The sequence below is a fragment of the Oncorhynchus keta genome, chromosome 1 (genome assembly GCF_023373465.1).
Source record: "Oncorhynchus keta strain PuntledgeMale-10-30-2019 chromosome 1, Oket_V2, whole genome shotgun sequence".
In the NCBI taxonomy this organism is placed as follows: domain Eukaryota; kingdom Metazoa; phylum Chordata; class Actinopteri; order Salmoniformes; family Salmonidae; genus Oncorhynchus; species Oncorhynchus keta.
This window is the reverse complement of record NC_068421.1, coordinates 64,718,893-64,745,395: the sequence shown is the minus strand read 5'-3', so window position 1 is coordinate 64,745,395 and position 26,503 is coordinate 64,718,893. Positions and strand designations below refer to the sequence as shown.

Sequence of the window (26,503 nt, the reverse complement as noted above, 5' to 3'; positions counted from 1 at the left end):
TTGATCAGTTGTCACAACAATCACTTATGGATTATTTGGTTGGAATCATTTGCCTAAAATGTTAGCCACATTAAGTAATTAATCGTTTATTTAACTCTTACTGTTGAATGAAAAATGATGTAGGAAACAAACATTAGTGGGGAATATCAATGGGCTTTAATGTCACATTTTTAATGAATGACGCCGTAACCTGAGTTCTGTGGTTGACAAACATGCTTGATGTTTTTTATTGATTCTTAAATACTGCCATCTAGTGGTGTGTATAGGGTATGGTCTAACAAGATGGGCGCTTTGAAGGATCACTTTTGTTTCCGCCCAGACGTTAATTCGTGTAACACCTAGAAGCGAAGTCCATTTGTAATGGAAATAAACTTGAGATACGTCTAATATTTTACGCAGCTAAACAGTCATGTACAGTTGCCTTTCAAGGTAAGTACTATGGTGCATGTAGTCCAAAGTAGCTAGCTATGTCATATTGCTGAGATTGTTACAAAGCTAGGTAACGACTGCTGCTAGCTAGTTCACAACAGCCAAAATACTGTGATGACCTTTGGCATACTTAGCAAGCTGACATACATATTGTAGCTGTGTGTTACTTTGTAACACTGAATGGTGCAAAATAGTTTGCTACACAGGACGTTGGTGGCACATTTAATTGGGGAGGAATGGCTGGAGAAGAATTGGTGGAATGGTATCAAATACATGGTTCCCATGTGTTTGATGCCATTCCATTTGCTCCGTTCCTGCTGTTATGAGCCGTACTCCCCTCAGCAGCCTCCACTGGTCTTCTACGATGTTTAAAAATTAGCTACATTGTCAACAAATTAGAAATAACGGGGCGTGTTGTCAATTAGCTAGATTTCCCCATTAAAATATTCTCTACATTGCATTGTCATTCATTTATTGCTTTTCAGGGGTTTGAGGACCAAAGGCAGACTATGTCCTGGTTATGTCTCCTCTCAGTCACCTCTATGGAACGTTGACCCGTGCACACACAGGCGTCCAGAACGCTGTTTACACTTAAGGACATCAGCAGGTAACCTATGTCAACCTTTGGCACACATTCTCTCAGGCCAAGCTAAGCAGCTGCCAGTGGCAGCCTACTTGATGAGCACCAGTGTGCACAGAAGACGATTGCCAAGTGCCTTTCCAGTTTTAGATGAAGCCCTTCAGCCAATTCACAATGACGTATTTGAGGCTAACCTACGAAACAGCCAGGCATGCCAAGAAAGGTAGGTCGAAACTCCACACACCTCAGCAATCTCAGTGTATCAACTAGTTTTCCATTTCTGCTGTATAGTATTAGCCTTCTGACCGTGGTGGCACTTCCAGGTATATTGAATACATGGAGAAGGTGAAGAAGGGGGGTGGGGAGAATGCAGTAAAGAGGCACACCCAGAGAAACAAGAAGATGTTGGTTACGGACCGTCTTCGCATGCTGTTTGATGACGGATACTACTTTGAGCTGTCTGCCTTCGCTGGAATGGGCCTACCCTATGGAGACATCCCCTCAGCAGGCTGTCTCACTGGTAGAGGGTTCTCTGCTCTGTCAGTGACGGATGTTCTTAATGCATGCTTATCACTCAGAAACTTGAAATATCCAACCTGAAATGTGGCAGCAAGGGAAATGTCTTGTTCCAGTGCATTGTAAAACAATATGTATAAGTAAGAATGAGTTATATTCCGCCTTATTGCTTCCTTGTGCACTTCATCACTGTTGCAGGTATAGGTAAAATCAACGGGTTGTGGTGTGTGTTTATTGCCAATGATGCTACTGTGAGTGGTGGTACAGCCTATCCCATAACCGTCAAGAAGCAGCTCAGAGCCCAGGATGTAGCTATCCAGAACCGACTTCCTTGTGTCTACTTGGTGGATAGTGGAGGTGCATTCCTTCCTCTTCAGGTATGAACTCAACTCATTGAGATTAATACCACTGATGAATGACTCAATACTTGATTGCTAAGTTTACTCCATCCACAGTCTGAGATTTTCCCTGATAAAAACCAAGGAGGACGTACTTTCTACAATGAAGCCATCATGTCTGCCATGAAGATCCCTCAGGTGAGACAGAAATGCTAAACATCCCATTGAAGACAATCCAAACACAATATTTTCTACCCATGAATGTTGTATCTTACTCCCTCTAGGTATCTGTGGTTTGTGGTTCATGTACAGCTGGCGGTGCATACATCCCCACTATGGCAGAAGAGACTGTGATGGTGCACCGGATCGGGACGATATTCCTGGGCGGACCACCCTTGGTGAAAGCTGCCACAGGGGAAGAAGTCTCCCCAGAGAATCTGGGTGGGGCCACACTCCATGCAGAGTGAGTGAGTGGAAAGCCGACAAACTCTCAAGTTCTCTGTGCGATTCACTATACTACTATATCTGTACTATTAGGCTCAAACTTCACCTCCCCCTCCCCGTGCTGTTTCAGAGTGAGCGGCTGTGTGGACCACTTTGCCTCTGTGGAGAAGGAGGCCTATGAAACCACACGTAACATAATCTCTACCCTCAACTTTGAGCTGCCCGAGGAGGACGAGGCAGGGGTGGAGGAGCCTCTACATAGTGTGGAGGAGTTGATGGGTCTGGCCCCACGGGACTATGAACACAGCCTGGAGGTCAAGCTGGTCAGCTCAACCAACACACACTTAAACCAACAGTCACATCTCATGGGGATGTTTTAGAATTACAATTATTTTGTAACTTTTTTTTCTGGTCTTTTTTTCTGGTCAGATCCTGAGTCGGCTGACTGATGGCAGTAAGTTCCAGGAATTCAAGGCTCGATATGGAACAACCCTTGTGACTGGTTTTGCCAGAATTAGCAGGTAAGAGTTGTTGATTGACAGTCTTTAGTCTTGAAGTATTTACCCGTCCTCCTTCAATGGTTTAGTAGATTTGATCTTAGAGGTCAGACTTCTACATCTCCCTTCATTATGCATACATTTTAATGTATTTTATTTGCTTCAGAAAGTTGCTGTATATTTTAACCTCTATCCTCCGATAACATTAATTAACTGACACATTTTTGAAGCAGACTGTTTAACAAAAGAGCATCAGGAGATTAACGGTTAACCCTGTTAATTTGCAAATTAGATTAGTGTGCTTCTGTGTTCCAACCAGTCAAATCTTTCCCTACCCCAACAAGCGTCAGATTAAGATGGGCAATGTTTTTGAATGAGAATGGAGAACACAAGGGAAAACAAGTCACTTCAGCCAGCTTTCATCTGCTTTTACAAAGAACTTCTCTGAGAGCAACTCGTTGCCATGGCAGCGGAATGTTTTAGATGCAGGTTAGCGTTGTTCGTCATTAATCTTGTTCTGGAGGCAGCGCTGCAGAGTGGTCACAAGCTGACACAGTCATAAAATCTGATTTTAAACCTAACCCTAACCACACTGCTAAACCTAATGCCTAACCAAAACATTTATAATATAGCCATGGCAATAAACGTCAACCTGCATTCTAGATCCCAGAGGGTATTTTGATTTTAATCAGGGTATGGTGCTCAAACAATTCATCAAGAAATTACGAATGAAAATCCATATAAATCTTGATGAAAAGTTTATTTCACTTTGTGTTCATAAACTCCACTAAAAGTACTAAAATACAATTTGCACAACTGCTGTATGAAGGTAATACATTTTATTCAAGTCTAATGCCTAACTTGCAGTATATATTTTTTCTTCAGGCATCTGGTTGGCATTGTGGCGAGCAATGGGGCGCTGACGCACAACGCATCATTAAAAGGCAGCCACTTTGTCCAGCTGTGTGACCAGCGAGACATCCCCCTGATATTCCTACAGAACACCGTCCCAATGCCAGAGCTGACCCTCTCCCAAACCCAGGTATTGCACTGCAGCCAACCCTGAGCACTCACCACAGAATAAAACGACATTTTCCAAACAACAGGAATACCAACTCTCCAAAGAGAAAATAAGGACTCCATTGCTCCGAATGTAAAACAAAGCCTGGCGAGGAGAAGCACGGAGAGGCCTCTCAATATTATTTTGTAGATGGACACTCCTGTGGAACTCAGTCAGCCATGTTAAATAGGACTGATTAAAAACAGGTCTCAAAATCAATACAGCCATGTCATCAGGATGTTATGCTCTGTTCTTGAACATGGTTGTGGAATTTCATGTCGGTGTGTTAACAAGTTTCTGCTGGTGTTACTCATGGACCAATCTGTTAACTATGTATGTATCCTCTCTACTCTAGGCAGAGACCAACGCCAACAGACTGAAGGCTCAGGGTTCCATGATGTCAGCTGTGGCATGTGCCTCTGTTCCAAAAATCACCATCGTCATTGGGGGATGCCATGGCGCTGAAAGTTATGCTATGGTTTGTGCAATAGTGCCAGCAGTAGTCGCTGTATGAATTTGCCCAGTGCTTACACATCAATTCCCTTATACACTCAGTGGACAGTTTTAGGTTCACCACCCCATTCGCAAAAATGTTTTGCTCCTATAGACTGAGTCACGTGGCTTGTTCTATAAAGCTGGCAGGCGGACATCGAGTCATTCAGTTACAGTTCGATTGAACATTAGAATGGACAAAACGAGTGACCTATGCGACTTTGAGTGTGGTATGATCGCTGGTGCCAGGCGAGTCGGTTCCTGTATCTCAAAAACATCTGGCCTCCTGGGATTTTCACGATGAATCCTGGTTCCTGTTATGTCATACTGATGGCAGAATCAGGATTTGGCGTGAGTGGCATGAGTCTATGGCACCATCCTGCCTGATGTCAACGGCACAGACTGGTGGTGTAATGGTGTGAGGAATGTTTTCCTGACACACGTTAGGTCCCTTCATACCACTTGAGCAACGTTTCAATTCCCAAACTATTCAGGCTATTCTGGAGGCAAATGGGTGTCCGACCCAGTACTAGATACAGTGCCTTGCGAAAGTATTCGTCCCCCTTGAATTTTGCGACCTTTTTCCACATTTCAGGCTTCAAACATAAAGATATAAAACTGTATTTTTTTGTGGAGAATCAACAACAAGTGGAACACAATCATGAAGTGGAACGACATTTATTGGATATTTCAAACTTTTTTAACAAATCAAAAACTGAAAAATTGGGCATGCAAAATTATTCAGCCCCCTTAAGTTAATACTTTGTAGCGCCACCTTTTGCTGCGATAACAGCTGTAAGTCGCTTGGGGTATGTCTCTATCAGTTTTGCACAGCGAGAGACTGAAATTTTGTTCCCATTCCTCCTTGCAAAACAGCTCGAGCTCAGTGAGGTTGGATGGAGAGCATTTGTGAACAGCAGTTTTCAGTTCTTTCCACAGATTCTCGATTGGATTTAGGTCTGGACTTTGACTTGGCCATTCTAACACCTGGATATGTTTATTTTTTAACCATTCCATTGTAGATTTTGCTTTATGTTTTGGATCATTGTCTTGTTGGAAGACAAATCTCCGTCCCAGTCTCAGGTCTTTTGCAGACTCCATCAGGTTTTCTTCCAGAATGGTCCTGTATTTGGCTCCATCCATCTTCCCATCAATTTGAACCATCTTCCCTGTCCCTGCTGAAGAAAAGCAGGCCCAAACCATGATGCTGCCACCACCATGTTTGACAGTGGGGATGGTGTGTTGAGGGTGATGAGCTGTGTTGCTTTTACGCCAAACATAACGTTTTGCATTGTTGCCAAAAAGTTCAATTTTGGTTTCATCTGACCAGAGCACCTTCTTCCATATGTTTGGTGTGTCTCCCAGGTGGCTTGTGGCAAACTTTAAACAACACTTTTTATGGATATCTTTAAGAAATGGCTTTCTTCTTGCCACTCTTCCATAAAGGCCAGATTTGTGCAATATATGACTGATTGTTGTCCTATGGACAGAGTCTCCCACCTCAGCTGTAGATCTCTGCAGTTCATCCAGAGTGATCATGGGCCTCTTGGCTGCATCTCTGATCAGTCTTCTCCTTGTATGAGCTGAAAGTTTAGAGGGACGGCCAGGTCTTCGTAGATTTGCAGTGGTCTGATACTCCTTCCATTTCAATATTATCGCTTGCACAGTGCTCCTTGGGATGTTTAAAGCTTGGGAAATCTTTTTGTATCCAAATTCGGCTTTAAACTTCTTCACAACAGTATCTCGGACCTGCCTGGTGTGTTCCTTGTTCTTCATGATGCTCTCTGCGCTTTTAACGGGCCTCTGAGACTATCACAGTGCAGGTTCATTTATACGGAGACTTGATTACACACAGGTGGATTGTATTTATCATGATTGGTCATTTAGGTCAACATTGGATCATTCAGAGATCCTCACTGAACTTCTGGAGAGTTTGCTGCACTGAAAGTAAAGGGGCTGAATAATTTTGCACGCCCAATTTTTCAGTTTTTGATTTGTTAACAAAGTTTGAAATATCCCATAAATGTCGTTCCACTTCATGATTGTGTCCCACTTGTTGTTGATTCTTCACAAATAAATACAGTTTTATATCTTTATGTTTGAAGCCTGAAATGTGGCAAAAGGTCGCAAAGTTCAAGGGGGCCGAATACTTTCGCAAGGCACTGTATGTGTACCTAATAAACTGGCCACTGAGTGTATTTTGAAAATACTAACTAAACGGGTCTCTTTTCTGTGTTTTTCTTTATCTAGTGTGGCAGGTCATTTGAACCAAACTTCCTATTCCTTTGGCCCAATGCCAGAGTGTCCCTGGTGGCCCCTGGTCACTCTGCAGCTCTGGCACAAGAGGAGGAGGATGTTGAGAAGATCAATAAGAGGTAAGTCACCCATAGGACCAGTGGCAGTCGGTGCCGTTTAAGATGAGGGAAGACGCACTTTTTTTTTTTTTATGAGCATGGCCTTATCTATTACAGCATATTGGATGACTGTTATTCATATTCCATTCACCCAGTTCAATGTAACGTCGATAGGTTTAGGCTAATACATGATATTTGAATTTTCCCTATACCCATCAAGAGGTTGCTACTACCTAGCCTATGAATGAAAGTTTACAATGTTGGTGCACAGGTTGAGAGAAATTTGACAGACATTGACACATTCAGTACCGTCTTGCACACTATTGCTTGCATCTAGCTGATATAGGGTGTTAGCATTAGTCCAACAGTTGCAAACAGGAGTTTCTAATAGACAGATGCAGGTATGTTTATCCCCGTTTTCATTCTGTTTGCTTTCATTTAAGATTGTTGAAAAAATAATTGTCAGAATGAATGCAACCCTGCTCGCACGCAAACACAGTTCTATTTCATTGCAGCCACATAGATTCAGCATGATCACTTTGATTGTTGTAGTATTCCTTATCGCATCTATGCACTCTCCTCTCACCTTTTCCCTTCGCTTGTGGACTTAAGTGCACAACACATCAGCTGTCTGTGACCAGGCTAAAAAACCTTTCCAAGCCAAACCATCATATCATAACCGCTACACACAGACCATATGTTATATTTAACATAGCTACTAAAACGAACGCATTAGTAAACTCGCTACATTCATGCAGTACAGTTTAGCAGTTGCATCGGCAGGCCCCGGTGGCAATAAATGACAAAAATAAAAACGCTTACCTTGACTTGGAACATTTCCAGTGTTGGATAGCCAGCTATCTAACATAGCATCCCTCTGTTTGAGCAGGCTGAACTAGCTAGCTGCATTTGCTAGCTAAATGAAAGTGGAAAAAATTATTTTTGATTAAATTAATGTTCAGAACTGTTAAACTTGTCTTTCTCTCCCTTTTGAGTCATCAAATCACTACATTTTATGCACTGCCATGCTTTAAATACTAGATTCATCCTTTGATTGGGTGTACTAGAACTCTGACCGGTTGGAAGACATCCTATGGAAGTTGTCATAATTACTGTGTAAGTCTATGGAAGGAGTTGAGAACCACAAGCCTCCTAGGTTTTGTATTGAAGTTAATGTACCCAGAGGATGACGGAAACTAGCTGTCCTCCGACTACACCATGGTGCTACCCTACAGAGTTGAATTTTTTTTATTTAACCTTTATTTAACTAGACAAGTCAGTTAAGAACAAATTCTTATTTACGATGACGGCCAAACCCAGACCAATTGTGAGCTGCCCTATGGGGCTCCCGATCACGGCCGGATGTGACAGAGGCTACTGCAGAACTTAATTTCAAAACAGTGTTTCAATTAACTATTGGTGACATGAATTTATTTAGTAGTTTTATCTAAAAGCGATCACTTTAAAACATTTCTGAAATTCACTGAGGAGCCTGCACTGCATAGTACAGTCTTTCATACAGGAATATGATTGGTTGTGGATGTTAACAGGAGTGTTTATCCTTCTAGGTTGGAGAAGGAGAGCTCTGCATTCTTCTCGTCTGGCAGACTTTGGGACGATGGAGTGATTCTTCCCCAGGACACGAGGAAGGTAAATAACATATGGCATTTAGTTGCTTTGTATAAAAGCTGCTAAGGCACACAGAACCAGGATTGATTTTAAATCTCTGTAGAATCACAACTGCCACTTAAGGTCACACAGTCCTGGCTTGTCCTCACTGACTGGAAGCAGATTTTGCGGTTTACCATGCACATGTGGAAAAAACAAAAACACTTACGTAATGGCATAGTTTAGTTGGCCGTGGCCATCACAAGTTGTTATTCTTGAATCTCTTCGCCGTTTGAAAGAAGTAGGGTTATTGAATGCTACTTGGTAGGTAAAAAATGTTAATACAGAAAGTGTTGTGAATCATTATCAGTTTACCAATTGACCATTACGTTTTCTTTCTCATTAGGTTTTGAGTGATTGTCTGAAAATCATCAAACAACAGGAATACCAACTCTCCAAAGAGAAAATAAGGACTCCATTACTCCGAATGTAAAACTTTTTACAATTGTCTTTTAGAAAAAGGTCTTAAATCTGACAATGCCTTAAGGCCCTAATTACCTTAACAATGAAGTGCTGATCACAGAAAAAAAACATTGGAGATTTGTAATAACATACATTTATTTAATGGCATTGAATAAAAGAATGTGTAAATACAACTTGAAACAATTGTCATGTGTTAATTGTTAATAGTGCCTTCATACCCCTTGACTTATTTACACATTTTGTTACAGCCTGAATTCAAAATGTATTAAATACCCATCTACACACAATACTCAAAGGGAAAACATGTTTTTTTTAATGCATTTAAAAAATAAAATACAGAAATCTCATTAACATAAGTATGCACTCCCGAGTCAATACATGTTTGAACAAATTTGGGCAACGATTACAGCTGAGTCTTTCTGTATACATCAAGAGTTTTGCTCTCCTAGATTATGCAATATTTGCATATTTTAAATATTAAAGTTCTGTCAAGTTGGTCGTTAATCATTGCTAGACAGCCATTATCTAGTCTTGCCAAAGATTTAAGGCAAAACTGTAATTAGGTCACTCAGGAACATTCAATGTCATCTTGGTTAGCAACTCCAGTGTTTATTTGGCCTTGTGTTTTAGGTTATTGTCCTGCTGAAAGGTGAATTTGTCTCCATGTCTCTTGGAAAGCAGACAACCAGGTTTCTCTAAAAAAAAAAAACAAGATGCAGCCAGCACCATGCTTGAAAATATGGAGTGTTACTGATGTTGGATTTGCCCCAAACAACACTTTGTATTCAGGATTAAGTTAATTTCTTTGCCACATCTTTTGCAGTTTTACTTTGTTGCAAACAGGATCCATGTTTTGGATTCATTCGATTCTGCCCAGGCTTCCTTTTCACTTATTTAGGTTAATGTTTCTCCATGAGTTCTATCACAGCCTTTAAACTCAGTTTTAAAGTTGCCATTAGCCTCATGCTGAAATCCTGAGCAGTTTCCTTCCTCTACGGCAACTGAGTTAGGAAGGACACTTGTATCTTTGTATGACTGGTTGTATTGATATACCATCCAAAGTAATAACCTTACCATGCTCAAAATGATATTCAATGTCTGCTTTTGTTTTACCCATCTACCAATAGGTGCCCTTGGAAAACCTTCCTGGTCTTTTGATTGTTTGAAATTCAAGTGCTCGACTGAGAAACCTTACAAATGTTACACTATTGCACACAGGATGAGTACATGCAACTTGTGACAAATTCGGGGTTAACATTTCGATATAACAATTCAATTTAATCTATAACAAAATGTGTGAAAAGTCAAGGGGTGTGAATACTTTGAAGCTATCGTACATGGTTCCATTAAAGCTAATGAGTACTAGGCCTTTAGGTCTGAGTTTATGACAGATACAACACTTGACCAAAAGTATGTGGAGACCTGCTTGTGGAACATATGGAGTTGGTCACCACCATGCTGCTATATCAGCCTCCAGTCTTCTGGGAAGGTATTCACACTAGATGTTGGGGACTTGCTTCAATTAAGCCACAAGAGCATTAGTATGGTCTGGCACTGATATTGGGCAATTAGGCCTGGTTTGCAGTCAACGGTCCAATTCATCCCAAAGGTCTTCAATGGGGTTCAGGCCAGGCAAGTTCTTCCACACCGATCTTGACAAACCATTTCTGTATGGACCTCGCTTTGTGCACAGGGGTGTTGTCATACTGAAACGAGAAAGGGCATTCCCCAAACTGTTGTCACAAAGTTGGAAGCACGGAATCAATGTAATTTTATGCTGTAACGTTAAGATTTCCCTTCACTGTAACTAAAGGGAACTAGCCCAAACCATGAAAAATAGCCACCGACCATTATTCCTCCTCCAACAAACGATGCATTGGGGCAGGTATAGAGTTCTCCTGGCATCCTCCAAACCCAGATTCGTCCATCGGACTGCCAGATGGGGAGGCGTGATTCATCACTCCAGAGAATGCAGTTCTTGTGCTGACGTTGCTTCCAGAGGATGTTTGGAACTCGGTAGTGAATGTTGAAACAGGTGATTTTCACACGTTTAAGCGGTCCCATTCTGTGAGCTTGTGTAACCTACCACTTCACGGCTGAGCCGTTGTTGCTCCTAGACATTTCCACTTCACAATAACAGCAGTTCACCGGGGCAGCTCATAACAGGGCAGATATTTGACTGACTTGTTGGAAAGGTGGCATCCTATGATGGTAGGATGCCCCATTGAAAGTCACTCAGCTCTTCAGTAAGGCCATTCTGCCAATGTTTTGTCTTTAGAGATTGCATGGCTGTGTGTGTGATTTTATATACCTTTCAGCAACGGATGTGGCTGAAATAGCCGAATCCACAAATTTGAAGGGCTGTCCACATACTTTTGTACAGTGTATATCACAACATTGATTTTGAAACTAAGCCACGAACAGGTTACATCAGTGATATATCTATATATATTTTTTTAACATTCCCAACAAAAGTTAATATTATTATTGTCCCTTTCTCCTGTGGAGTGGTATTGTAGATGTGTTTGAGAACATAGTCCTAAGGCTTGTACATTCCATGGAAGGTGACAGGGATGATGACCTCCACCTCAGCCCGTGCGATCTCTGTCAGGTCTCTGGCATTGAGGATGAGGAGATACCCTGGCCTCTGGTCTGCTCCAGGGTTCACCACGATGCTCAACAACACCCCTAGGAAGAGGGAAAAGAACAGTGTCACATCTACAAAAAGAGAGTCCTCCCACCTCAACTCATATCACACCTCAAGTTGTATAGTATTGGTATGTCAGCCTTTTACATCACACTAAGGTGGATCCTGCTTAGGTAAGTTATGCTACCTGATCAGTTAAATGTTAAAGACCACATAATTGTGCCTCCTGTCTATCATATTATAGAATCGCCTAAAATCCCTCTGTTTACCGTCATCTTCCTCCACAGAATCTGGGGTCTGCACAAAGATGGGCTCTGAGGGGTAAGAGTCTGGCTCCTGCCACACCCACGTATCCTTAGTCTTCACGTTCAGTTTGCAGATCTAGAGCATAACACAATCAAAAACGTACTCCCAGAATGACTATTAGCAGGTTAGTCTAATCATAAACATCAGACTTTGCTTATGCATCACCAGCGTTCCTGTCTGCATGCTATACTCACCCTGTCAGGGATGAAGTGGTTCAGGCCCAGTCCATAGGCATAGCTGTAGTTCTTCCCAGAGAACTTACTGTAGTTGATCTGAGGGAACTCGAAAGCTGCAATGATAAAGGAATTCTAATGAGGAAAATCTTTTGACTGATGACAGATGAACAGATATTTAGTGGCATTAGATGGTATAAGAATAGGGGAGCCCTCAAGGTTTAATGAAACAAGCTGCGTGTGTTACCTTGTCGTGGTCCAGAAAACAGAACCTCAGGCTCCAGCCAGATGGTTCCATCGCTGCGCATCACTGCAGTGGCTGTGGTGTACGGAAGGGATATCAGATTCTTCCCCTGTTCCTCCTGCAAGTTCAAACAGGAAAAACTTACCTGATTTAGTCCTCTATCCTGAGAGGATAACATCAAAGCAGTGATAACTCTTTACTCCAGAAATGACTAAGATTAAGGCCACAACACTTACCTTGTGGACGTCCATGGGCAGAACGTATCGCCGGACCTCTGGCTGAGGTGCCCTCATAGCAGCTTTCTTCACTTCCTCCCAGTTCTCCCGCAGGTTGGCCAGATATAGGTAGTTGTAGACAAACTCATGGCTAAAATTGAACAAGAGAAAGAGGCACTGGATAAGTGTTTTGTACATATATGTTCTTCTCAAGTCACTACAACAACTGGTCAGTATTCACCCTTTCCAAGTACACAGGTCAACAACGATGAAGCCATCGTCCTCATAGCTGTTGATGTGATGGAAGAGATTGAAGGCAGAAGTCCTGAATTTATGCTCTATGTATTCAGCTGGGTCCTTTGTAGCCAGATGGAACCATGTCTAGATGAAAAGGGATACTGTTAGCTAGTGTTGAAGACAGATTATTTTAGTACCAATAAACATTGAAATGCTAACAGCCCTTGAATACAGTTTGATAATAGTGGTCTAGGTGTTCCTTTACTTACGCCCATGGTTTCGTTTGACTCAAAGCAATCCATGTAATTTGTGCCCCAGATGCTCCAAGCGGTCAAGAATTTTAGAAGGTTTATCTTCACTGGAGTCTCAACAAAGACAAAGTAGTTTTCTGTCATTCCAAAGCTGATGGAGGATGCAGGAAAAGTATTTTAATACGTTTAAAATGTGAAATAATGTTACAAGCAAGAATTTGAACTCCAGGGGCCTAGTTATCCAAAAGTTAACAATCAAGTAAATGATGTCTGTTCTATTCCTATTCCTTGAAAACTGTATCCTGACAATCAGCAATGTCACCAACCTGTGAACATAGGAGGGCTTGAATCTCTCACTGCTGGGGAGCTGCACAAGAACCTTGGACTTTGCAATGGGGTCTGACTTATCTGAAAACAAGAATCACAACCAGATAGCCATTTGATTTAGGGACATCTCACTTCCAGAATATAGTATCAATGCTGTATACAGAACAAACCTTTTGGTGTGGGAGGAATTTTGACAATGTTGTAGGCCAGTGACATATTCTTCCCAAAACAGTTCCCAATGTTGTACACCGTTCCATCACTTTCAATGTGTGGATGAGCTGTCACTCCATTGACCGAGAGGTAGTCACACAGGTCCACCTGGAGAAAGAGAGACTTTCTTTGTGACGGGAGTTATGTTCACTCAGATGTCAGCCAGAGAGCAGCACATACCCTTTTCAGAGTCTCCAGTGTGTCTGGGTCCACTTTGGTGATGTAGTTGGTTTCTGTGCAGGCATAGAAATCCTCACCAACAGGGTACACATTCACTAAGCAATTATCTGTCACCTCAATCCCTTTGAAGTAGGTGAAAAACCTACAAAGACAAGAATGGACCATTTGAATGTTGCGTCTAATAACTAAGTCATGACACGAGTGTTTAACTTCATTATCATAAAATGATCGCAAATCACCTTGAGAATATATTTTTGCAAGGATCTGGGTAGGCTGCTGTTCCAAACTCCGTGATGACCACTCTTTTCTCTGTCATGGCTCGCACATAGGCATCTGTTTTGACAAATCTTTAGAGAAACAGTAGTTAAAAACAATAATTACAACCAATAGCATTTAAACATGTAGCTTGGAACATACATACATACTTTTGAGAGCAGCAGTAGGCCACTGTGTTTTAGTATTCACTGTTGTAATGAGAAACAGTCCTCACTGAGGTTTCTCAAAACATTCCAGTCAAATTTATGGGCCGAGGGGAACATTTCACAAAACTACACAACTACCACCAGTGTGTAGTGTAAAAGTATTGCATGCCCTCAAAATATATATTTTACTACCTCACGGTTGTAAAGTGTTACACATCGCTGAAGTCAACATCAACACACAGAGGGGCTTACTTCCGATAGTATGTCACATGGCCGTTCTTCAGGTCAAACTTGTGCATGAGGGCCTGGCCATCAAAGAGGTGGTAGAAAGGCTCAGCCCCCACCTCAAACAGGCCGGGTCCAAGACGCAACAGACTGCCGCTCAGCCATTCTGGGATCACACCTGAACACAGCATGAAATTATCCATGTTACCCTGTTGTGCTCATTCCGCTCTTAACCGTCATAAAACCCCAAACCTTCTCGCTTGTAAACCAAAGGGTAATGGAGTCTCAGACCTGTTCATCACATACCTACAACCACAGCAGGAATAGGCTCATTCAACTCTTCACATGTCTCAAAGATTTTCTTGTAGCCACCAGCCGGATGCTCAATTCTGAAAACCAAACAAAATTACTCCATCAAATAGGAACATCTATTCACATGAAATCCTAGGCAGCTGATCCAACTAATCTTTTCAGACCTAAAAACACTATTACATACACTATTACACTAACTTAAGTTTTAGTTCAAAACAAAAAAAATACAATCCGAGACCAGAACACACATGTTCAACTGCTTTACACTAGCATGCAGCAAAAACGTCATGTGAGAAAAATGCTTTGATCTAAAAGCTTTGCACAAGAACAGTTACTCAACTGACTCCTGTCAGTTATGAAAAGTATGCAAAAAAGAGGTAGTTTACTCACCAACTTATATTCTTGTATGGGGGAAAAGTTGAAGCTAAGGAAAATGTATAAAAGGAGTTACTCACCGACTAACCATTTTCCTATTGACAGTGTGTAGGAAATCAGTCTGAACTGTGGAGTGATCAGCAGCCTTTATAGACACTGTTAGATTCCCAGGCAGAGCGCCGGGAGTTTGAGAACCTCCCCCCAAACCAATCAGAGGTCTCAAACAAGAATCCCTTTGTACCCAGACCATTCACTTTTCCATGTACTTTTAACCCACCGCCCCAATACTCCTCCTTCAGGAATTTCTCAGCGTAATTAAGACCAGAACCACATTTGCTAACCTGAGCCCACCAACATACCTAAATCAAGAGAAAAACAGGAAAGTAATGTACTTCATTATGCAATATCTTTCTAGCTTGTATCAAATGTTTTACACGTCAGAGAAAGATGTTCCCACAGTATTTAGAACTAATTGGATGGATTTCAGATTAATTTAACTCAAATGTTTTACAATAATCTGTGTAGGCACCCACACAGAGGGTGTTTGTTGTGCACATGTATGATTAACTGGGGGTCTTCCTTTTCTTTATCCCAATCTAGAGGGATGAAGGTCAGAATCAGAGGGACATGCAAGTCATCATCTTCAGTTGCAATGAGCTTAGAATTTTAACAGCAGAGCTCTGCCACATTCACCATGTGTAGTGCAACGATACATGGAATTCTGTGGTCAGAGTGAACCCTCTCCCCCTTCTGGTGCCAGACAGACAGTACAAGGACACGGAGGTAAACAAATATGATTAAATAAACACCATCCTTGAACACTAATAAAGGCAGGTACATTTGTACAGTTCGTAAAGAGGATTTTGTTTTACAGTTGAACACTTTATTTTCAAGAACGTTGCATAGTAAACAGATGTTTTGCGGGGAAATAACAATACAAGTCAAAGGGTAAACTGATATGTCATTGATGGCTCTTTGAGGTTAGGTATCCAGCTATAAAGAGGTATTGAGAAAATGCATCTAAATAAGTCCAAAAGTCTCCCTTTTAGGTTTAATACTTCATAAATGGCAGTAAAAATACATATTTGTCAAGTATATATATGAACCATTGTATTGACTGGTCTAAACTACTGTTCGTTTAAAAAATGACAGAAAATAGTGCAAAACTTCATTATGCCAAATGGCTGAACATAACTAGCCAGGAAAGAAAGAGAAAAACATCCCACACCAAAAATATACAATAAAGTATTTGAGCTCAACTTGGAGAATGTTAATGGAATAAAAATACGGAGAAGTGACAAAACAGAAAAAACATGAACAAAGTTCAATTATAAGCATTTCATACAACCCTATGAAAGAAAACTAGGTAGACTAATAATAAAATTAAATCTTAACAATAAAATGAATCCCTGGAAAACACAAATGCTTGAAGGTTTAAATTCCGTACATTGATGTCAATCGGAGTCTATAAATCTGGATCAACTTCAAAATAAAGTAAATAAAGAATCGACTCCCAAATTGTCATTTGCTTACAGCTTATACTCCCATACGAGGGCATCATCAATCCCAAATAAATTATTTTGTGCACTAAAGATACATACTGCAGTATTTAGAAATTACATACAAAAACATGACTTAACATAAAACATGCATAATTCAACCCTAAAGAGAAATGTTATAGTTGCAGTCTAAATTGTGGTGGTCCCCCATAGTAGTTTCCTCCCACCTTCCTACATTTAGCTGCCAGGTCTAGTTTCAAGCAACAAAAATATTCCACACAAACAGTTGCATCCCAATTGTACCTTCAATTTCTAATTCCAAAAGCTTTTGGTTTTTTCATACTTATCAGCATTGGAGGTTTGATCTTTGGTTTATCTTCAAAAAGCTGCGCCTCGCTCGCAGTCGTTGGAAATCGGCGAGCATAAATGTCTGTATACTGCCTCTGAAACTGATGAGACAAAAATGTATTAGTTTGGGGGGGGGGGGTAAATTGTACACAAATGTGCAGTGAGATTACATTTGAACATTTTAGTCATTTAGCAGAGTCTTGAGTGATTTACAAGTGAGTGCATCCATTTTCGTACTGTGTAGTGAGATAAGAGAATACTAAGAAAGTGTTCACACAACATGCCGTCTAATTTGTTACCTGCTTGAGCTTCTTCTTCTTATCCTTCACAGACATGTTCTTGTCTTTAACCAGGCTCTCCAGCAGGTCAGCGATGGCAGCCTGGGACACACTCAGCTTCTGCTCCTCAAACTCCTCAGTACTGATCTGTCTGCAGAAGGAGTAGATGGGCATGGGGGCCTCCACACCACCACTACCTGGGTAGGTTATCTAGAGGAGGAGAGGATAGTCACACTTTCAACATCACGGTCTACTTTCTTTATTAAAGGTAGACTCAGCGATATGACGTAGATACACAAAGTAAATAGAATAGTGGGTCAATTTCCACAACTAAGAGTATTGAAGCGAGAGGCTAAATTTCACCGCTGTTTTGGTCCTGTAGCTACTACATTGAAAACAGCGTGAAGGGGACACCTTGCACATGCACAGATACTGTGTGACCAGGAAGTCTTGCATCTTGCTCATCGCAATAGCTAGTGTTGCTCATGGCAACGTAATTTCATTGAGTCTACCTTTAAAATCAATGAAAATGATATTTCATGACAACTCACGTAACCAACTACAGTATATAATAGATACCTTATAAGAGTGACAGTATTATACCTGTACTTTTCTGAGGTATACCAGGTGGTCTCTGACAGCGTTCTGCAGATAGACTGGCACCTGGAGTATCTCCTGGTGGTGATCCATGAGGAAGGAGACCAGTCTGGTGGCCAGAAGCTCATCCAGGTCCACCTCTTCCTCACAGCCCAGCACGCAGCGGGAGAACGTATGGACCATCTGGAAACACAATGGGATTGAATAATGGAGTTGAGGATATGTTCAAATCATCACGCAGAATTGTAAAACCTGCGTTTCTCTCAGCCCTCACCAATGTGCGTGTTCCTATGGCGTCATGGAGCCGAGGCATGTCCACATTCTGACTCATCCGGGAGATCATTCTCATCAGCAGCTGGAGCTTCCTCCGGCTGGCAGGGGGCAGCAACAGGGTACAGAGCTGCAGAGCCTCAATGGCCACCCGCTCCAACTGAGGCTGGAGGAGACCTTCACACATATACACAATCACACGACTGTACACTGGAATGGCATGTATTCAACCCTTGATATGCATCAGGTCAAAACGATGCATACACACCACTAGGACTTGAGGCTAATGAAATGCATTGAAGCGTGTGTGATTTCACTTGGAAGATTAAATCAATGTTATATATCAATGGCAAAAAGCCCTTGCTTCTCTACAGCAAGAACTGCATTAACTATGTTACATTTAAAAACTTGTACACATCATCATTAAATGTAATTGTATAGGCATAATACTTTAAACAGGGCAGTTTAAAGTTCTGGAAAGTATCCAGATGATTACAATTGAAATGCTTGCAGTGATAACCTTCTCTTAAAAGGACAATTAGAGTCTCACCCCATATTAGTGCAAGCCCAATGAGCAATGTTAGGCCAGGTGTTAAGACATGCAAAAGCACAAACATGCAGATGTAGGCTTACTTTGCTCGGAACTCAGACGGCGTGCATAAGTGAACACAGAGGGCAGAGCAAGGGTTGGCCTGGACAGGTCCAGAGAGCTCTGACAGCGCCTGCTAACAGAAGGCCCAGCTCTGAGGTCTCGGAGGTCCATGCTGCTGGCCCTCAGGTTAAGCAGACTGGGACCCCTCAGGCCAACAGTGGAGGAGGAGTCTGGCTTCACGGTGATCTCTGCTACAGGGGCGTTAATACTGAAACAGCTGGCAGACATCCCTCTGTGCTCAGCTATATCCAAACAGGTACCAATGCTCCTAGGACGCTTGGGCTTCTGACTGACTGAGAGGTTGTCCATTGGTAGCGAGATGCTGCTTCTGGCACCCTTGCTTTTGGAGCTGTGAGTGCTACCCTCTACAGACATCACACCCGAACTGCTGTTGCAACTGGGAGTTGCCATGGTGACAAAGACTTGGGGTTCAGAGTAAGGGTAGCTGTCTAAAACAGACAGAGAGTCAGTTTTATTCTGAGGTTGGGTGCTGTACTTGCTGCCACTGTTACTTTTGCAGGACACCAGACTCTCTGTAGACTGGAACAACTTGTGTTGGGCGTATGAGTCAGACTTAGCTGATTCATCCAGGATTCTCTCCAGGGAACAACTACTGGGTCTTCTGAGCCTAACTGAGGAGGTGCCACTGCTCTCTGACCGTACAAGACTTGGAGAGTTGCCTCCCAGGACATCCCCAGAACTGGCCCGTCGGCCTGTCAGACTCATCTGGGGGACCCTCCCGGCACAGCCCATCTTCAGAGCTGCAAACGTGGACTGGGCCTTTGAGCTGAACACCTCTCTCATTGGTGAGTCGCTCTCTTCAAAAGCCTCTTTCCGAATTAAGCTCAACAACAGACATTCCGTTGATTTGAACAGGTTAACACCGTTCATGTGAGGGTTTTTTGCAGGCTGGGGGTAGCTGGGATCCTCTTGGTTTTTTCGCTTTCCTCTTTGAGTTTTAGGAGCCACAATGTAGCCACATAAAACTAGCAAGAGACCAGACAAAAACAAAAACAACACTTGTGAAGCCAGCAGGACATAAACAAGGGAGTTGGCACATTGTGGGGAAAGGGAATAGCTAATTGGACATACATGAGTTAGTTATAACAAATGTCACAGTCACAGAGCAGTCGAGTCACATCCTCTGTTAGGAGGGAAATAACAAACCAGTTGCAGTTTCATGCTGCTTGTATTGGATCTGGTCAATCTTTGTTCAGTTGCAGAGTGGAGACAAGACAAACTAAATCTTATCAAATAGAGCTCTTATTAAAAAAAAAAAATGAAATTTCATATAGGAGGATGAATACTAATCCAGTAAACTTTAAAACATTTGCCTGAATTCAATAACCACACCTGAGATTTGTCCTCTACTTTAACTTATGACTGCAAAAGATGGGAAAATTACATTATAGGTTAATTCAATCCAGGTTTTAGTAACACTTTAGGTTAGAGAGGAACAGGGAAACCCCCAAAATTAAGTTTGTCAAACCATTTCACCTCATGGTCATTTATGCATTAAATTTTAAAGCTTGCAAAATGCATACATACCCAAGATGTTGACAAACAACTCATAGTACTCAAATGTAAGAAGTGGCTGAGGGAGGCTGTAGAAGTAGTCAGAGACGGTTTTAAACACATCCCTCTCAAAACCAGGATAGGATGGCTGGTTGGAATCATACTTCGGCCCTAGAAAGGGTTCAGTGACATTTTTTAGATGTTGGGCTGAAAACATAGCTCTCCTATTGAGAGCCTAGTCTTGTTTTGTGTGAGGTGAAATCTATTTCTCAATACAATATGCCACTAAAACAGTTGAGTAAAATCTTACTTACAGTTTGCAAGACATTTCATTGCAGACAAGACCCAGTGTGGAAGGTCATCTGTGGAGAAAAGGCTAATAAATGACCATGCATCTTACATTTTGCATACATTGTGTACAGATATAAATCAGAGAAAGAATAGGCTATACCAGTCTTGTCCTCAAGTGTAACAACCCCATGCTTGTTCACATTGTTCATGTTGTACACAATGTTTTGAGAATTGATGTGTCTTGGATCCAAAACATCCTCAAGCGCAGTCAATCCCAATGTTTTCTGAAGGCTGAAGGAATAAAGAGGCAATGGAATAAGGATCTTCTCATTAAAATGAGTAAGAATGATTTAAAATAAATGAAGAGTGAATCCTACTGTGTGAGAGTGATGCCTCTCCAAACATCCTGAATATCTTCCTCTGTTAGTGCTCTGGCCTGGACCACTTCAATCACAGGCTCAGTCTCCATTTCTTGTTTTGATGGATCCACATTTTCCTGTGAGAAACAATTTCTCAGTCAATTATGCGGGCAAATCATACCGGGGGCACAATAGGGGAACATTTTATAAAATATCAACAATACTTACTGTAGTCTCCTTGCCAGGTTTCTTGGAAGTCCTACATTTGAAGAAGCCTTCCTTTTCTTTCATTGAGAAACTCTTCTTGACTGATGCAGGCCCTGACACAGGTGGGCGATGGGGAATTGGTTTCAAAGGAGATGTTGAAGCAAACCTAGGACAGCAAAGGTGAAGTACTATAATTATTTCAATGAAACACCCAAAAAGATTACTTAGGCCAGAGATGGTCGAGAAAGCGAGACATCCCACCCCGAAAGAATGAGGGAGTGGGATCGCACTGGTCTGCTTATTGCCCCCACCCCGCGGTCATCTCCCTGGCTCAATTTCTGGTGGGCAGGGATAATACACATACGACATGGCTTAACGTGACCACACCCCCGAGTAAGGTACAGCCGTAGGGCACTCCCATGTTAAATTGCCTACTTTAAGCATAAGCCGACAAAGTCTACTCTTTTATTGTATCATTCTATAAAAATTGTGGAAATTCTTGGTTGGTCATCCAACATACTTCCATGTCGTCTTAATCAACAAACTACATCATACCTAAAAACACTTTCATTCTAGATTTAAAAATGTTAGCATGAACAGAGACTGTTGCATGGAATGTGTGTCACAATTATCAGCCAAAGAGCAAATTACAACAGACTTTCTTCAATTAGCTAACTAGCCCTGCTTTTAAGATGCTGAAAAGCTGTTATGTCCTGTTTTGTTTGAATGGAGAAAAGACCATCTAATTCAGTTTAATCAACTGCCCAAGGACCAGGTTAGACAAACCTTATTGTTTCAGGCTATTGTTGATGGAAAGCTGTGGGCTCCGGTTACTCGGTACATTTGTGTGTTCAAGCACTTAATCACCGGTAAGTCGCTTTGCATAAAGCTTGCTAGTTAGCTTGTAGTATGGCCTAGTGAGCTGTATCTGTCCAAATAACAGCTATAATATTCTTCTGTATTTTAATATTTGTGCAGGCCTGCAGATTCCACCAAGTAGGTGTAAACATCACCATAGGTTACTTTTGTTAGGGCCATTTGTTAAGGTTGTATGACCAGCTGGACTCCGGCAAGTTGAAAGGACATACAGTGGGGCAAAAAGTATTTAGTCAACCACCAATTGTGCAAGTTCTCCCACTTAAAAATATGAGAGAGGCCTGTAATTTTCATCATAGGTACACTTCAACTATGACAGACAAAATGAGGGGAAAACATCCAGAAAATCACATTGTAGGATTTTTAATGAATTTATTTGCAAATTATGGTGGAAAATAAGTATTTGGTCACCTACAAACAAGCAAGATTTCTGGCTCTCACAGACCTGTATCTTCTTTAAGAGGCTCCTCTGTCCTCCACTCGTTAACTGTATTAATGGCACTGGTTTGAACTTGTTATCAGTATAAAAAGACACCTGTCCACAACCTCAGTCACACTCCAAACTCCACTATGGCCAAGACCAAAGAGCTGTCAAAGGACACCAGAAACAAAATTGTAGACCTGCACCTGGCTGGGAAGACTGAATCTGCAATAGGTAAGCAGCTTGGTTTGAAGAAATCAACTGTGGGAGCAATTATTAGGAAATGGAAGACATACAAGACCACTGATAATCTCCCTCGATCTGGGGCTCCACGCAAGATCTCACCCCGTGGGGTCAAAATGATCACAAGAACGGTGAGCAAAAACCCCAGAACCACACAGGGGGACCTAGTGAATGACCTGCAGAGAGCTGGGACCAAAGTAACAAAGCCTACCATCAGTAACACACTACGCCGCCAGGGACTCAAATCCTGCAGTGCCAGACGTGTCCCCCAACTTAAGCCAGTAGATGTCCAGGCCCGTCTGAAGTTTGCTAGAGAGCATTTGGGTGATCCAGAAGAAGATTGGGAGAATATGATATGTTCAGATGAAACCAAAATATAACTTTTTGGTAAAAACTCAACTCGTCGTATTTGGAGGACAAAGAATGCCGAGTTGCATCCAAAGAACACCACACCTATTTTTATTTTATTTTTTTAAACCTTTATTTAACTAGACATGTCAGTTAAGAACAAATTCTTATTTACAATGACAGCCTAGGAACAGTGGGTTCAGGGGCAGAACGACAGATTTTGTACCTTGTCAGCTCGGGGATTTGAACTTGCAACCTTACGGTTACTAGTCCAATGCTCTAACCACTAGGCTACCCTGCCGCTGTGAGGCATGAGGGTGGAAACATCATGCTTTGGGGCTGTTTTTCTGCAAAGGGACCAGGACGACTCATCCGTGTAAAGGAAAGAATGGGGCCATGTATTGTGAGATTGAGTAAAAACCTCCTTCCATCAGCAAGAGTATTGAAGATGAAACGTGGCTGGGTCTTTCAGCATGACAATGATCCCAAACATACTGCCCGGCAACGAAGGAGTGGCTTCGTAAGAAGCATTTCAAGGTCCTGGAGTGGCCTAGCCAGTCTCAACCCCATAGAAAATCTTTGGAGGGAGTTGAAAGTCTGTGTTGCCCAGCAACAGCCCCAAAACATCACTGCTCTAGAGGAGAGCTGCATTGAGGAATGGGCCAAAATACCAGCAACAGTGTGTGAAAACCTTGTTTAGACTTACAGAAAACATTTGACCTCTTATTACCAACAAAGGGTATATAACAAAGTATTGAGACAAACTTTTGTTATTGACCAAATACTTATTTTTCCACCATAATTTGCAAATAAATTCGTACAATGTGATTTTCTCCTCATTTTGTCTGTCATAGTTGAAGTGTATCTATGATGAAAATTACAGGCCTCTCATCTTTTTAAGTGGGAGAACTTGCACAATTGGTGGCTGACTAAATACTTTTTTGCCCCACTGTATAGGCAAGCCAACAAGAAGCAACACTTTCAAATAACTACAGGTAGGCAAAAAGTGGAAGTAGTTACGCGACTAGCGAATTAGAGCGAGACTAACTTCTCTCACTAGCCAGACAGCTAACCAACGGGCGAAAAAACTAGCTGTTAACAAACAATGACAAATATAATGTGACATCTTTTCTGTAAGTGTTAACAGGTTGCGTAACAAATTAGAGTTGAAGAATAAGTATCATGCAAATAATTTGTTGTGACAGCCAAGTATGTTAATATCAACAAGATTGAAAACATTAATTTTTTTTAAGTGTCAGTTTGCTTAGGATGATGCCAAAGTTATGCTAATTATATGGGAGTAACCTACTCAGGGGCGTGGTCACCTAAAGACACACCTAGACCAAATCCAGCTCCAGCTCCCCCCCTGTGTGAGAATATGAAAGATTATGGAGGAACCGTGAGCTCATGCAGGAAAGTATGTTCACACGAGAGAGGGAATGCCCATTTATATGCTGGCTTTGGTCTACATTTTTTACAATGGTAAACAAACAGCCTGATTGAAATATTTATCCACCATCTAGGATTTAGGCTACCTGTAGAGATGGCTGTTGTCTTCCAAATCTTCTGAACCCCATCTGCCCTTCACATCCTCGATCACATGATTTTTGAGGAACTTCTTCAGCAGTTGGATAGTCTGTTGTCTGGTGACATCTGGTCCAAAGTTACTATTGTACCTGAGCAGTTCGTGTAGCCAGTCGACAGCTGCTATGGCAGTAAAACAGTTCCCATATACTCTGAAGTGTTGTCGATGTTTCCGCAGAGGCATCCCTGCCTTGAATAGCTTTGTGACTTCATTCCACTGCAAATTAAATTGTACTTACAAATTCAATTGTACTTTACCGGTTGTCTGAGGTTTGTCCAATTTTGTATTCAGATTTCAATATATAAAAAGTGGATTTTTCCTCCACCCTCCCCTGATTCAATAGCTACTGATGAGCAAAAACCAAATATCCTATGTTAAACTGACTTTATCTTGGTGCCAAACCATATACATACCACCTCTCTAAAAAAGTATTTCATAAGTATATTTTGTCTCAAATTTCAAGGCGCTGAAGTACAAACCCCACAAACAACCTGTAGAGTATGTTAAAATTGTATTGAATTCGACATTCTTACTAAGGAACATTTACACGATTTTGCAGTGTTTTCAGAATGTATATACTGTATATAAACTGTATCACAGCTGGACTAGTTTTACACCAGTGTTTGTAAACAAAATAACACTTCATAGAACTATAAATGTAACATTATATAGTCTAAAAAAAAAATGTTCAACGATCAGTTTGGTATAAGTCTTTGCATCCATTGCTCTCAAACTCTAGGCTATGAACGTTTAGAAACGTCCATCATCGCTTGAGATTTTGGATTTCGAAACATATGGGCCAGTCTCTTTCAGCATAAATAAATAATCATTCAAATAAAACAGATACACTTACTGTAGCAGTTTTGTACACTTCCATACAGCTATGGGTGACTCCCTTCATCAAAACTAGCCTCCTGCTACACTTCCAGAATTACGCATTCACACAGGTGGTGGCCTCGCCTTCCACAAGTGCTGTAACATTTAGATATGGCCATGTGGGAACAACTTCTATTTTCATGATTTATCGCTGAAATTGAAGTTACGGTCCTAGCTTCCAAAACCATACCTCGTTAATTTTCTGATTGTTAAGAGCCCCGGCGTTCAAATTTCCCCCATACAGAAGGACACATTCATCCATTGACTCGTAACGTTGTGTAATGGAACTGAGAGTCGTGATCAAGGGCTACCATAGTTTTGTCTATTCATTTGAGAGTGGTTACAATTCTCCAGCACCATCTCTACCGAAACAGGGGCGGGGAGTGTTTCAACTACTAATTGCTGATGTGATATCATCCTGACGTCAAATCAGCATAGGAAAACGATCAGGGATTTGTCACTAACTAGCTAATCCTCGGTAACATATTACTAGCCTAAAACATGTTAGGGCTGTCCGACTCTGGAAAAAAACACCGATAGTAGACAGCGTTACATTTTGAGTGATCTGCACAGTTCTAGCCAGCTTGCAATATAGCTAACGTTAGCCAGCCAGCCAGCCAACCAACCCACCCACCAAAGTTGCAACATACTAACGTTAGCTAACTAGCCAGCCTATTTGCCCAAATTACAGCATAGGTAACTAGGTTGCCCAATTTACACCATAACTAGTTCGCTCGTTTGCCCAAATTGCAGCATAGCTAGCATCGTAACACTAGTTAACGGTTTAACGTTAGCTAGCTAACTTCACAACAAGAAAAGCTTACCAGTTTTGTCGCCCTATAAGGCCCAGGAGTGACAATATGAGAACTCATCATATTGACGCTAGAATCAACGTGCAAACAACCCAAATTATTGACGTTTGTTGGTTATCGGTGCCACATTGTCGATGCAGCGACCAGTGGCATTCCACACTGTTTAAAATTACGAGCTTACTTCTGGAGGCAGCTGATTGGACAACATCTTTGTCATGTGACTATTCATAAGGCTGGTGGACAAACGACACAAAAGAGTACTGTGAGATCAAAACAAATAGGCGATTCTTTTGGCGAGACTCATGAATGATTACGCAAACACAGGCAACAATCTCTGTCATTTTTATCAGAGATTGTCAAAATTATATCATGTAGCAGTGAATTCTGAGAAGCATAACTTT

General features: G+C 41.6%; 3 protein-coding genes across 6 annotated transcripts; 1 reads left to right on the top strand and 2 right to left on the bottom strand.

The window, feature by feature from the left end:
* Positions 1–267: 267 nt before the first annotated feature.
* On the top strand, positions 268–8,974 carry si:ch211-198n5.11 (methylcrotonoyl-coenzyme A carboxylase 2). Of its 3 annotated transcripts, none has more exons than XM_035781760.2 (13): positions 268–429; positions 915–1,232; positions 1,333–1,529; positions 1,724–1,902; positions 1,981–2,061; positions 2,148–2,326; positions 2,438–2,630; positions 2,737–2,828; positions 3,690–3,846; positions 4,220–4,342; positions 6,607–6,731; positions 8,279–8,360; positions 8,725–8,974. In XM_035781760.2, exons 1-13 carry the CDS (start codon positions 410–412, stop codon positions 8,809–8,811), a joined length of 1,833 nt encoding a protein of 610 aa, XP_035637653.2. In that variant the 5' UTR covers positions 268–409; the 3' UTR covers positions 8,812–8,974. The 3 variants fall into 3 exon arrangements, with proteins under 3 accessions (XP_035637653.2, XP_035637663.2, XP_035637672.2); XM_035781770.2 differs by having other exon boundaries at positions 277–429; positions 1,073–1,232; XM_035781779.2 differs by lacking the exons at positions 268–429; positions 915–1,232 and having other exon boundaries at positions 1,406–1,548.
* A 117-nt stretch (positions 8,975–9,091) lies between these two features.
* Positions 9,092–15,655, bottom strand: LOC118390921 (retinal Mueller cells isomerohydrolase-like). The gene is made up of 14 exons (XM_035781746.2): positions 15,006–15,655; positions 14,545–14,627; positions 14,266–14,416; positions 13,831–13,938; positions 13,592–13,733; positions 13,372–13,519; positions 13,201–13,282; positions 12,893–13,025; positions 12,628–12,767; positions 12,408–12,537; positions 12,175–12,289; positions 11,949–12,043; positions 11,718–11,829; positions 9,092–11,489 (listed from the first exon to the last, which is right to left on the bottom strand). The coding sequence occupies exons 1-14, from the start codon at positions 15,173–15,175 to the stop codon at positions 11,341–11,343; spliced, it is 1,758 nt and encodes a 585-aa protein (XP_035637639.1). The 5' UTR covers positions 15,176–15,655; the 3' UTR covers positions 9,092–11,340.
* Positions 15,656–16,381: 726 nt separating this feature from the next.
* Positions 16,382–26,297, bottom strand: depdc1a (DEP domain containing 1a). 2 transcript variants are annotated; one of them, XM_035781722.2, is made up of 12 exons: positions 26,115–26,297; positions 24,365–24,630; positions 20,963–21,107; positions 20,753–20,871; positions 20,536–20,666; positions 20,399–20,446; positions 20,118–20,255; positions 18,551–19,555; positions 17,922–18,094; positions 17,654–17,830; positions 17,072–17,260; positions 16,382–16,873 (listed from the first exon to the last, which is right to left on the bottom strand). In XM_035781722.2, the coding sequence occupies exons 1-12, from the start codon at positions 26,163–26,165 to the stop codon at positions 16,730–16,732; spliced, it is 2,586 nt and encodes an 861-aa protein (XP_035637615.1). In that variant the 5' UTR covers positions 26,166–26,297; the 3' UTR covers positions 16,382–16,729. The 2 variants fall into 2 exon arrangements, with proteins under 2 accessions (XP_035637615.1, XP_035637627.1); XM_035781734.2 differs by lacking the exon at positions 18,551–19,555 and having other exon boundaries at positions 26,115–26,296.
* Positions 26,298–26,503: the final 206 nt, after the last annotated feature.